This window comes from Microcaecilia unicolor, chromosome 4 (genome assembly GCF_901765095.1).
Source record: "Microcaecilia unicolor chromosome 4, aMicUni1.1, whole genome shotgun sequence".
Taxonomy (NCBI): domain Eukaryota; kingdom Metazoa; phylum Chordata; class Amphibia; order Gymnophiona; family Siphonopidae; genus Microcaecilia; species Microcaecilia unicolor.
In genome coordinates this window covers 208,802,607-208,816,709 of record NC_044034.1, presented here as the reverse complement: position 1 = coordinate 208,816,709, position 14,103 = coordinate 208,802,607, and the positions used below count along the sequence as shown (strand labels likewise).

General features: G+C 44.0%; 1 protein-coding gene across 1 annotated transcript in view; it reads right to left on the bottom strand.

The window, feature by feature from the left end:
• Positions 1 to 1,132: 1,132 nt before the first annotated feature.
• Positions 1,133 to 14,103, bottom strand: part of DAGLA (diacylglycerol lipase alpha) — a 311,785-nt gene continuing 298,814 nt past the window's right edge. The window contains 1 exon segment of the mRNA XM_030201172.1: positions 1,133 to 3,595. Coding sequence (XP_030057032.1) covers positions 2,653 to 3,595 — 943 coding nt within the window. The 3' untranslated portion in view covers positions 1,133 to 2,652.

Below are 14,103 nucleotides of genomic sequence, written 5' to 3'. Positions count from 1 at the left end.
TGCCTGTGTGATAGTATGAGACATCCCCTTATCAAACAATAAATAAGTGTGAGCTGCTCCACCGGCAGTTTGTTGTGTATATTTCTAGGATAAGCAGCATAAAATCTGTTTTACTCTTTTGATATCTGGCCAAGTACTTGTGACCTGGATTGGCCACAGTTGGAAACAGGAAACTGAGCTTTGGTCTGTCCAAGTATGGCAACACGTTATGTTCTTAGATTTAAAACAGGTTCAGACTCGTTTCTGGAGAACACACCCATAAATATTAGCCAGAGTTGGGTATTTCCATGATTCATTTCTGGGAATGAACAGAAAACTGATCTTCTTTTTAGGATCCACTTAGCTACGTCATGCAAGGTTCCACGTTAGGAGTTACGGACCAAGAAAGGGATCTGGGTGTCGTCGTCGATAATACACTGAAACCTTCTGCTCAGTGTGCTGCTGCGGCTCTGAAAGTGAATAGAATGTTGGGTATTATTAGGAAAGGTATGGAAAACAGGTGTGAGGATGTTATAATGCCGTTATATCGCTCCATGGTGCAACCGCACCTTGAGTATTGTGTTCAATTCTGGTCACCGCATCTCAAGAAAGATATAGTGGAATTGGAAAAGGTGCAGCGAAGGGCGACGAAAATGATAGCGGGGATGGGATGACTTCCCTATGAAGAAAGATTAAGGAGGCTAGGGCTTTTCAGCTTGGAGAAGAGACGGCTGAGGGGAGACATGATAGAGGTATATAAAATAATGAGTAGAGTGGAACAGGTGGATGTGAAGCGTCTGTTCATGCTTTCCAAAAATACTAGGACTAGGGGGCATGCGATGAAACTACAGTGTAGTAAATTTAAAACAAATCGGAGAAAATGTTTCTTCACCCAACGCATAATTAAACTCTGGAATTCGTTGCCGGAGAACGTGGTGAAGGCGGTTAGCTTGGCAGAGTTTAAAAAGGGGTTAGACGGTTTCCTAAAGGCCAAGTCCATAAACCGCTACTAAATGGACTTGGGGAAAAATCAACAATTCCAGGAATAACATGTATAGAATGTTTGTACGTTTGGGAAGCTTGCCAGGTGCCCTTGACCTGGATTGGCCACTGACGTGGACAGGATGCTGGGCTCGATGGACCCTTGGTCTTTTCCCAGTGTGGCATTACTTATGTACTTATGGTACTACCAAGTGACACGAACTGGCCAAATCACTTAATCTTCCATTGTCTCAGGTATATAATATGTAAACCACTTTGATTACAACCACAGAAAGGTGGTATATCAAAACCCATTCTATCCCAATGTCTGATCCAGTATGGCAGTTCTCATTACAACACTCTCTTACACTTCATTTCCCCAAAAGAACAAAGACAACACACTTTGTTCACCCAAGCACATGAAGACCTGTTTTTTCTTTTTCTTTTGCAAAGATCACAAGTATTACAAAAGAAGAAAGGAAGTATTCTGTCTTCACAGAAAGGATATGGGAATATTGTAAGGTTATACTGGGTCAACATTCTTTGCCTTCATAAACATCTGTTAAGGAAAAGAGTTGGGATATTGTTGTGTAGAGAAAGAGGGAAAATGGCTAAATAAAAAAAATCAGTTCCATGATACAAACAAACAAAGACACACACATATTCTATAGCGTTCTTACACAAATGGTCAAATACATGGCTTAAGTTCCCCATCCAATCCCTAATTAACACAATGCTCTGATGACTAACCAAAATGACAGGCTTGGATAAGCAACTCTCATGAAACATTCTCCATTAGGGTCAGAGAGTAATAAGGATAAAATTGGGGGAAATCTTAGTGCATTTGTAAACATAGAAATGCAATTTCTTCACACTTACTTAGTGTGCAGGTGGCACTTTTTTACACTGGCACAGATGGGAGTTAATTAGTGAGAATCATGCTGGAAGTGGTAAGTCTTAAATAAAACTCTGGAGAGAACAGTTCCTGGGTTTTAAAGTTACCATTCAAATGAAAAAACATAAGATGTACGTACACCCATGCACGCACGTGCGCGCACACACACACACAATCCTAGAACCAAACTATTTAACAATAAATAAAAGTGGTTTGGCTAAAAAATGACCTGTTAGTGCAATTCTGTCCATTCATCAGGCCAAATTTCATAAAAAAGGTTTTTTGCAATGTTAATGACTAACTTGCATTGAATAGCGTGCACACTGCACAGAAATACTCATAGTACTTTCAAAGGGAAATAAATGTTACGAGGTTGGGTTTTGTATCATTACTGAGATTTTAAAATGCTATTTGTGGGTTATTTAGTAGATTCTGAAGGCAAGGGGACATTCTGCTATTCTATAATGTTCTGCCTTAGTATAAAGTAAGAATAGATGCTTTTGCTACTGGCTAGTTTAAAAAAATAAATAAATAAAAAGTAACTAGTTTCCTTTTAGTGCTCCCTCAATTTCAATACTAAGCATTGCAAAACATTCACTAATCTTCTGCAGCATCCTGAGTTAGACAGATAATAAACCTTGGCTTTCATGGTGCCTACAGAACTCTTGACTATTCCACTGTCACCAGGCCACATTTTCCCAATGGGATATCTATGAATTCTGAACCAACCCCCAAAGTATACTCCCAATGCTCACGACTGAGCCAATAATATCCAGTTTTCTCTGCCTTGTTCTCCATCAGAGTGCTGAGATCCTGAAGTCCTCTTGCATGGTGGGGCTAGACCCCGTGTGTCCCGTGGGTGTGGAAGTCCGAATTTTTTCAGGTGCCAGGCATTCCTGGCTACTCATACCTGTGGGTGTGATGTCCATGAGTTCGCCAGATGAACTCAGTGGAAAGGACGGTGACACAGAGATGCCCGAGGAGGGATCTGCTGAGCCTGCAAAGATTCGAGGGGGCTTGGGTACCAAATTGGGTTCATACTGTGCCCGCAGCAGGATTTCCTGCTCACTGATAGACTTCGGAATTTCAGCATAGTCATCTGTGCTTTCGGACATCATCATGCGGTAAATGTCCTGGAATGAATTGCTTTTACTGTCTAGGTTAAACAAGCTGTCGATAAACTCGGCAAACTCCAGTACCTGGGGGCTGGGCACCTCAGTCAGCCGCCCGTTCTGAAGGGTCATGTCCTCTTGGGAGGGATAGGAAAACCTGTCTGTCTCACTGCCACCCCCCTCTTCCCTGACATGCCACCGGTGATGCTGTGGCGGCGAGGGGAAGCCACTGTTGTGCAGTGCCTCATGTGGTTGGGTATCTTGTGAGTGTTTAGAGAGGCTGTCAGCTGCTAGGAGCTCAGTACGGGAACTGAGGGATGGGTTCTCTTCAGGAATGGTGGGGTCAATATAAAAGCAGTGAGTTTCGTCACGCTCTAGAACAGCATGCAGGCTTGGTGAGCCACGGATGCTGCGGAAGCCTGAGGAACGCCGTGAATCAAAGCTGTAAACAGATTCATTGTCAGATAGACTTTCCATGGTGGCAAGTGGAGCACGGCGGTCTTGAAGTGCTACCGTCAGGCGATCCTTGGTGCTCATTAGCAACAATTCCACAGGATCCTTCTGCAGGGGTGAGGTGGGTTTGGTCTCATAAAACCCCTCCAGGCTTATTTCAGAGTGTGTCTGGCTCCTGCAAACAGAAAAACATATTTAATTTCCTGACAGTAAACATAACTCCTTCAGAATCAATCGGGTGATACAACAAAGTAGGTAATTTTCACTTTATTTCTCCGAGGACAAGCAGGATATGCAGTCCTCACAAGTGGGAAATGTTATCCAATGGTGTGTGAGCTTAGAACATATAAAAAACTTAAGATCTTTCTACAGTGTACTGTGCATACAAGCATCAGGACACAGGGCCCACCTCAGCTCTTTTTGCTGCAGAGACCAATGGTTGCTATTTTTCTGTGAGTGTATAAATAACACTTTTTTCATGTTTACAAGTGTCTTTCACATGGGTCTACTTGGTTTCATTCCCTTTTCCCTCTTATAAAAACCTTAGATTTTGTTGCATCTTAGTGTTTTCTTGATGTTCTGCACTGAGTGATATTAGTCTAAGCTTTTACATCAAGCTGCTTAATTTCTCATCAACTATTTTTTTCCAGATGCCTCAGAAACAGAAGACATCCAGTAGCTGGGACAAGAAGAAGGCAGCAGCCATGGCACCAGATTCCTCCAGCTGATCAGCCTAACCCCTTGGACAATTCAGTAATCTGGGGAGGAGAATCTTTTGGAAGTGAGCGAGCTCCTTTTTCTCGTTTGCTTTCGGGATGCTTGTGTCACACAAGCAATCTCTTTGGATTTCAAAACAGGGGTGAGAAACACCTTCACAAATCTGATAACCAGCTGTGCTAGACAGACATCATGACAAAGGAGCTCATCTATTTAGGAATCATGTGTGTTTAAAAGGTTTTACGTATCTGGGGAAAGAGAAATGAGGCTTCTTCAAAAACAACAAAACATAGGAAGGTAAATACTCAGTCAGCAGTGTTGAGCATTTTTTAAAGTGCTAACAACTGAGGGCAAAATTAGCCCAAAATATTCAGTGCCGGGGCACTGAATATTTGGGGCTAGATGTAGGTCTGCTGGAGCTTATAAAGGTCCCAGCTGAATATCAGCCGGGACCCACATAACTATTTAAAGAAGCCCTCTCCCAGCCCCTGCAAAAGCCCAACTCCTTCCTTTCCCCTCCCCCTGGAATGGCCCCCAACCCCCAACCCTCAATCCTCTCCCCCCCCCCCCCCCCCCCGTCTACTGCAGCTCCCTGGTAATCAAGCAGGGTCAATGGGGGCAGGAGCGAAGTCCCCCGCTCCTGCTCCTTGTGGCTGCCTGTAGAAAATGGCCTCTTGTGGTACCTGTTTAGCACTGTGAGAGGTTGTGACAGTCAATTTCCTTAAGCAGTCGCAAGGGGACTTCGCTTCTGCCCTCACCGACCCCGCTTGACCACCAGTGAGATGGGTAAACCTGGGGGTGTTAAGGGATGGGGGCCATTCTGGAGGGGAAGGGGGTTCTGTATGGCCACGACCTGGGGAAAGAAGGAAGGGAAAGAGGCAGGCTTTTGCGGAGACTGGGAGGGGGCTCCCAGGACTCCATAGAACCTTTAGTTATACAGGTCCTGGCTGATATTATTATTATTTATTGCATTTGTACCCCACATTATCCCACCTTTTTGCAGGCTCAATGTGGCTTACAGGATGTTAATATGATATAGTCATTACATGAAATTAGATACAGTCGATAATAAGCTGAAGGTAGAAGAGGATTTGGATGGGGGGTGTTGGGTAAGATTATGTGAGAGGTGTTTTACAGCACATGGGTGATATAAGGAGTGGTTTGTTTCATTGAGGATGTCTTTTGTAGGCCTTGTCGAAGAGGTGTGTCTTCAAAGATTTGCGAAAGCTGGTTAAGTTGTCCGTGGTTTTCAGGGCCATGGGTAGTGTATTCCATATCTGTGTGCTTTTGTACGCAAAGGTAGTAGCGTATGCCTGTTTGTATTTAATTCCTTTACAGCTGGGGAAGTTCAGATGGAGGAACTTGCGGGCTGATCTTCTGGCGTTTCTGGGCGGTAGGTCTACTAAGTTTAGCATGTAGAGTGGGGCTTCGGCGTGAATGATTTGTGTATGGTCGTACAGATCTTGAACTCAATTCGTTCCTTGAGCGGGAGCCAGTGCAGTTTCTCTCTTATGGGCTTCGCACTTTCGTATTTGGTTTTTCCAAAGATGAGTCGGGCTGCGGTGTTCTGGGCTGTTTGGAGTTTTTTAATGGTCTGTTCTTTACAGCCTGCGTACAGAGCGTTGCAGTAGTCCAGGTGACTTATCACTAGCGACTGTACTAGGGTGCGGAAGATGTTTCTTGGGAAAAAAGGTTTTATTCTTTTGAGTTTCCACATCGAGTAGAACATTTTTTTCGTTGTGTTCTTCACATAGGTGTCAAGTGTGAGGTTTCGATCGATGGTAACTCCAAGACGTTTCAGATTTTCTGAAATAGGGAGTGTGCAGTAAGGTGTGGTTATGGTAGGGTAGTTGTTTGTGTTGTATTGGGAAGTGAGAACTAGACATTGAGTTTTTTCCGCGTTCAGTTTTAGCTGGAATGAGTCCGCCCAAGAGTGCATGATTTGGAGGCTCTGATTGATCTCGTTGGTTATTTCGTTTAGGTTGTTTTTGAATGGGATGTGGATCGTGACATCATCCGCATATATGTAGGGGTTCAGGTTCTGATTGGCTAATAGTTTGGCTAGTGGTATCATCATTAGGTTGAAAATGCTTGGCGAGAGGGGGGATCCCTGAGGAACTCCGCATTCCGGTGTCCAGGGTGGTGATCTGTCATTGTTCGTTGTTACTTGGTAGGATCTGGTGGTGAGGAATCCTTTGAACCATTTGAGAACTGGGCCTCCGATTCCGAAATATTCTAACAGGTGCAGTAGTATTCCATGGTCTACCATGTCAAAAGCACTAGACATGTCGAATTGCAGTACGAGTATGTTCTTACCGGTTGCAATTGTTTTTTTTGAATGAATTCATTGCAGACACAAGTACAGTTTCAGTGCTATGATTTGATCTAAATCCTGATTGGGACTCATGTAGGATTGAGTGTTTGGTTAGGTATTCCGTGAGTTGTTTCGTCACTATGCCCTCCATCAGTTTTGTTGTGAGCGGGATAGAAGCAACTGGTCGGTAGTTTGTTAGGTCCATTGTGCTTTTCTTGGCATCTTTTGGCAGGGGAGTGAGGAGAATATTTCCTTTGTCCGTGGGGAAGAGACCATTTAGGAGTCTGTAGTTTATTTGGTTCGTGAGGTCTTTTTTGAATTGTTTGGGGGCGGCTTTTAATAGGCTAATAGGGCAGATGTCAAGTTTGCATTGAGATTTGGCGTATTTTCCAAGCCAGTGTGTAAGTTCGTTTACTGAAATCAAGTCAAAGTCGGTCCATGATCGGTCGGCTGGATATTCCCCAGGTTTCGGGTCTAAGCATTCAAGGATGCTTGTGTACTCAATGGTGTTGCTCGGTATCATGTGTCGGAGCTTTATGATTTTTTCCTGGAAATAATTTGCTAGGTTAGTTGCCGATGGGGGTTTCTGTACAATTTGAAGTGACCTGTGTGGTATTTAGGAGATTGTTTACAAGTGCGAAGAGTTTATGCGTATCCTTGTAGTTTGGTCCTATTATAGTACTGTAATGCATTCTTTTGGTTTGTCTGATTTTGTATTTGTATTTTCTTTGCGACTGTTTCCACTCTTTGAATGTGTGTTCGTCCCAGTGCCTAGTGCCTGGGTCCAGCTTTTGAGCTGTCCTAAAAAAATTCACCCACTTAGCTATGCAGACCCCGGCACTGAATATTGCCATCACCCGCATAACCCCCAGCTCCTCCCCAATGCCACCCCTTGTACTGCCCCTAACCTGCCTACTTTTTCTTAGGCTGGTCAGAGCTGATATTCAGCAGCACTGCCCGGTTAGGTTCTGCTGAATACTGGTGGCTACGTGGGCCCAGGCAATTTAAGCGAGCAGAAGCCTCTCCTGCCTCCTTAAATCTGAATATTGACCTGACCAGCAGGAAACAATAGACTTGGTACCAAATGTTGAGGAACACTGAAACCATGGGACTGCTTTGTAGCTGGGGGCTTTTAAAATGATCAAACTATTTTAAAGAAAACACAACTGTTTTTGGACATTAAGGATTGTTTTTTGATTGAATGTTTAAACAGAGACATGATTGAAGAATAGGAACAACTAGTGTTTAAACAAACATGATCAGAGGTTATTCTTTTATATATCTATATTAAGAGAAAGAGTGTTGGTTGGTAAGTAAGGAGAGATTTTGGAGGTAATAGTTAAAATTTAATGCAAAGAACTGCAGAGTGATGCACTTGGAGTTCAGAAATCCAAAAGAGATGTACATTTTAGGAGGGAAGAGATTGGTAAGCCTGGCTCAGGAGAGGGACCTTGGGGTAATGGTGTCTGAGGATCTCAAGGTGACAAATCAATGTGACAAGGCAGTGGCCACATCTAGAAGGAGCCGGTGGGGGGGTGGGGCTGGTGGTTGGGAGGTGGGGCTAGTGCTGGGCAGACTTCTACGGTCTGTGCCGTGAAAATGGCAGATACTAATCAAGGTCAGGTATATACAAAAAGTAACACATAGGAGTTATCTTGTTGGGCAGACTGGATTGTCCGTGTAGGTCTTTCTCTGCCGTCATCTACTATGTTACTATGTTAAAAAGCAGCGATCCCAGCACAGACCCCTGGGGAAACCAACTAACTACCCTTCTCCATTGACAATACTGACCATTTATCCCTACTCTCTGTTTTCTATCTTTTAACCAGTTTTTAATCCACAATAGGACACTACCTCCTATCTCATGAAACTCCAATTTCCTCTGGAGTCTTTCATGAGGTACTTTGTCAAACGCCTTCTGAAAATCCAGATACACAATATTGACCGACTCACCTTTATCCACGTTTGTTCACCCCTTCAAAGAAATGTAGTAGATTGGTGAGGCAAGATTTCCCTTCACTAAATCCATGTTGATTTTGTCTCATTAATCCATGCTTTTGAATATGTTCTTTAATTTTATTCTTTATAATAGTCACTGCCATTTTGCCCAGCACCAACGTCAGACTCACCGGTCTATAATTTCCCAGATCTCCTCTGGAACCTTTTTAAAAAAATCGGTGTTACATTGGCCACCCTCCAATCTTCTGGTACCACGCTCGATTTTAAGGATATATTACTAACAATAACTCCGCAAGCTCATTTTTCAGTTCAATCAGTACTCTGGGATGAATACCATCCGGTCCAGGAGATTTGCTACTCTTCAGTTTGTAGAACTGCCCCATTACATTCTCCAGGTTTATAGAGAATTCATTCAGTTTCTCTAACTCGTCAGCTTCGAATACCATTTCTGGCACTGGTATGTCACCCAAATCTTCCTCAGTGAAGGCCGAAGCAAAGAATTCCTTTATCCGCTATGGCTTTGTCTTCCCTGATCACCCCTTTTACTCTTCATTCATCTAGAAGGTCCAACCGATTCTTTTGCCGGCTTCCTGCTTTTAATACACCTAAAAATAATTTTACTATCCAGCTTATAATCGAACGAGAAAAACGCCCAAGTTCCGACCTAAATCGGGAGATGGGCGTTTATCTCACAAAAACGAATAACGCGGTATAATCAAAAGCCGAATTTGGGACGCTTTCAACTGCACTCCGTCGCGGATGCGGACAAAGTGGACGGGGGCGTGTCAAAGGCGTGTCAAAGGCGGAACTGGGGCGTGGTTATCACCCGAACAGAGATGGGCGCCCTTCGCCGATAATGGATGCGTTTGTAGCTAGAATTTAGGGCACTTTTCCTGGACCCTGTTTTTTCACGAATAAGGCCCCAAAAAGTGCCCTAAATGACCAGATTACCCCCAGAGGGAATCGGGGATGACCTCCCCTGACTCCCCCAGTGGTCACTAACCCCCTCCCACCACAAAAAAATGATGTTTCACAACTTTTTATTTTCACCCTCAAATGTCATACCCTCCTCCCAGGCAGCAGTATGCAGGTCCCTGGAGCAGTTGTTAGGGGGTGCAGTGGACGTCAGGCAGGTGGACCCAGGCCCATCCCCCCTACCTGTTACAATTGTGCTGCTTAATGCTTATTAGTCGTCCAACCCCCCCAAACCCACTGTACCCACATGTAGGTGCCCCTCTTCACCCCTTAGGGCTATAGTAATGGTGTAGACTTGTGGGCAGTGGGTTTTGAGGGGGATTTGGGGGGCTCAACACACAATGGAAGGGTGCTATGCACCTGGGAGCTCTTTTACCTGTTTTTTTGTTTTTGTAAAAGTGCCCCCTAGGGTGCCCGGTTGGTGTCCTGGCATGTGAGGGGGACCAGTGCACTACGAATCCTGGCCCCTCCCACGAACAAATGCCTTGGATTTATTCGTTTTTGAGCTGGGCACTTTCCTTTTCCATTATCGCTGAAAAGCAAAAACGTCCAGCTCACACATTGGCGAATAAAACATGGGCGTCTATTTTTTATCGATAATACGGTTCGGTCCGCCCCTTCACGGACCCGTTCTCGGAGATTAACGCCCATGGAGATAGGCGTTTCTGTTCCATTATGCCCCTCCACGTGTTTTTGCCTCCAACGCAATCTTTTTTTTGAAGTCCCTCTTAGCCTTCCTTATCAGCGCTTTGCATTTGACTTCACATTCCTTATTGCTGTTTCTTATTATTTTCAGTCGGTTCCTTCTTCCATTTTCTGAAGGATTTTCTTTTAGCTCTAATAGCTTCCTTCACCTCACTTTTTAACCATGCCAGCTATCGTTTGGTCTTCCGTCCTCCTTTTTTAATATGCGGAATATATTTCGCTTGGGCTTCCAGGATGGTGTTTTTGAACAGCATCCATGCCTGATGTAAAATTTTGACCCTCACAGCCACTCCTCTAAATTTATTTTCACCATTCTTCTCATTTTATTATAGTCTCCTTTTTTAAAGTTAAACGCTAACGTATTGGATTTTCTATGTATACTTACTTCAAAGCTAATATCAAATCTGATCATATTATGATCACTGTTATCACGCAGCCCCAGCACCATTACCTCCCGCACCAGATCATGCGCTCCACTAAGGATTAGGTCTAGAATTTTTCCTTCTCTTGTCGGCTCCTGTACCAGCTGCTCCATAAAGCAGTCCTTGATTTCATCAAGGAATTTTACCTCCCTAGCATGCCCTGATGTTACCTTTTCCCAGTCAATATCGGGGTAATTGAAATCACCCATTATTATCATGTTGCCCAGTTTGTATGTGTCCCTAATTTCCTTTAACATTTCTGCATCTGTCTGTTCATCCTGGCCAGTACACTCCTATCACACTATCCTTTTCCCCTTTACACGTGGAATTTCAATCCATAGTGATTCCAAGAAAAGCTTTGTTTCCTGCAGAATTTTCAATTTATTTGATTCAAGGCTCTCCTTAACATACAATGCTACCCCTCCACCAATTCGATCTACCCTATCACTATGATATAATTTGTACCCCGGTATGACAGTGTCCCACTGGTTATCCTTCTTCCACCAGGTCTTAGAGATGCCTATTATATCTAATTTTTCATTTAGTGCAACGCTCTCATTACCTCTCGCCTGGACTACTGCAACTTACTCCTCACCGGCCTCCCACTTAGCCATCTATCCCCCCTTCAGTCTGTTCAGAACTCTGCTGCACGTCTCATATTCCGCCAGAACCGATATACTCATATCACCCCTCTCCTCAGGTCACTTCACTGGCTTCCGATCAGATACCGCATTCAATTCAAGCTTCTCCTTCTTACCTACAAATGCACTCAGTCTGCTGCCCCTCACTACCTCTCTACCCTCATCTCCCCTTACGTTCCCGCCCGTAACCTCCGTTCACAGGATAAATCCCTCCTCTCAGTACCCTTCTCCACCACCGCCAACTCCAGGCTCCGCTCATTCTGCCTCGCCTCACCCTATGCTTGGAACAACCTTCCTGAACCCTTACGCCAAGCCCCCTCCCTGCCCGTCTTCAAGTCTTTGCTTAAAGCCCACCTCTTCAATGCTGCGTTCGGCACCTAACCCTTACCGTTCAGTGAATCCAGACTGCCCCAATTTGACTGCCCCTATCGGACCGACCGTTCACTTGTCTATTAGATTGTAAGCTCTTTGAGCAGGGACTGTCTCTCTTTGTTAAATTGTACAGCGCTGCGTAACCCTAGTAGCGCTCTAGAAATGTTAAGTAGTAGTATATTCTAATTCTCCCATCTTATTTCTTAGGCTCCTGGCATTCGCATATAGACATTTCAAACTATGTTTGTTGTTCCTATTTACATCATACTTCGTACTTGACAGTATTAATTTGCAATCTTTTGTCTGATTTTTATATTTATTTAAGGACATCTGATCTACTACGGTCTCTTTTGCAACCTCACTATCAGGATACCCTATCTTCCCTGTTTTGGTGATATCTTTGAAAGATACCTTATCCCGAACCATGCGCTTTTGAGCGACTGTCAGCCTCCCCCCCCCCCGTTTCTAGTTTAAAAGCTGCTCTATCTCCCTTTTAAATGCTGATGCCAGCAGCCTGGTCCCACCCTGGTTAAGGTGGAGCCCATCCTTTCAGAATAGGCTCCCTCTTCCCCAGATGTTGCCCAGTTTCTAACAAATCTGAAACCCTCCTCCCTGCACCATCGTCTCATCCACGCATTGAAACTCCGGAGCTCTGCCTGTCCCTTGGACCCTGCGCGTGGAACGGGTAGCATTTCAGAAAATTCTACCCTAGAGGTTCTGGATTTGAGCTTTCTACCTAAGAGCCTAAATTTGGCTTCCAGAACCTCTCTCTCACATTTTCCTATGTAATTGGTACCCACATGTACCAAGACAGCCGGCTCCTCCCCAGCACTATCTAAAATCCTATCTATCATCATTAGGCTATTCCTCTGCACCTTTCATATGGGTAGTTAGGTGATTTATAAAGTAGGTCAACCAGATAGAGTAGTAAATCTTATGCAATTAGAAACCCTCAATAAGCTATAAACACATTGTGTGTGGTAGCTGAGGCTTGCTGAATCCTTCCATTACCTGGACACAGTATTTGGTGCCCATCTTTTTTAAGCATGGTGTGTGGAGTTTTCCAGATCCTGTTAGGTATGTGAAACATAGGGCAGACAGACACTGTCAGCAGCTCATAAGGTGGGGTGGGGGGCATACAAGTATTTTCTTTTGGAGGAGATCGCTTCCCGGTGGAAGAAATACTCCAAAGGGGAAGTCAAAAGAACATTCTTTGTAGAAGCAGATTCTTCTAGTACATAAGGAAGGCTAAAAGATTCTTCAGACTGATTCATAAAGGATGTAGTGAACAAAATTCTGGTCAGTCTCAACCTTGGAGCTAAAGCCAAAGGCCTAAGTCCTCTCCTGAGGCACTGTGCTGACTGGCACCAAGATGCAGGAGAAGCTTCCCACTCCAAACTGTCCCAGCATAGACTCTGTGGACTGTCCTGAAACAGACACAAAGCATTGAATTTGTACTGGCACCAACAAGCGCATGCACAGTCATGGCAACTTTAGACAATAAGGAATCTCTTGCACCTTGATGCTCTTGGAATCAGGCACTGAAGCAGCAGAGTCTTCACTTGACACTGGCCCTCTCAGGTCACACATTCAAGTGTTCAGAGCTCTTGTCTTTGCTCAAGTGAGGGAAGCCACACGTTTGTCTCTTGGGTCTATCCTTTTATGAAGTAGCTGAAGATTGAGGCATGGCCTTGGTATGGCCATTTACCACATTGTTGGTCTGTGCATCAGGCTTTTACCACCAGCTCTGTGGATTTGGACTTTACCTTTCAGCAAGGTAGGTGATAAGCTTGATCTTCTAAGCCTGGAAGTGCTTAGATGACATTCTTACATATATGCTGCATCTTGGGACATTGTAGACTTGCCCTTAACGTTTTTTGCAAACCTCTTGATGGTCAATAATGGACATCATCTGTTTGCACTTGAAGATTTTGATCTGCTCCCTTTTTTTTTTTTGACAGAGTAAGGACAAAAAAAAAGAGATGCAGCAAATTAAATGAAGAAGAAACCTTCCAGAGGTCTTCCTAGAGCAAACTTGGAAAAAAATACCCAGCTAGAATAGATTGCTAAGAACCTTCAAAAGGAAAAGAGAAACCACAACTGATGCTAGTAAGCACAGTGATAAAGTCAAGAAGCCTATTTATGACAATATGATTGTATTTTATTGGAAAGTTAAAGAAAACATGAAGAAACCTCAGAGTGGATAAAGCTCACATTCTATGTCTCCAGTAGGCAAAAATGAACTGAAGGGAGCAGATGGGCTGCAGCAGCACAGGACGACTATGCATGTACAATAAAGACTTTTAGTTCTTTCTGGAAAGCTCTCTAACAGATATCCATTTGGGCTGAGTATGGACATATGACCCACTTTTGCAGCTATGGCAAACTGTTTTGGAGGCCGTATCTTGCTAAAGATTTTAAAAGACTGGAAGCGGTGCAAAGAAAAGCTACAAAAATGGTATGGGATTTGCGTTGCAAATCATACGAGGAGAGACTTGGTGACCTGAACATGTATACCTTGGAGGAAAGGAGAAACGGGTGACATGATACAGATGTTTAAATATTTGAAAGGTATTAA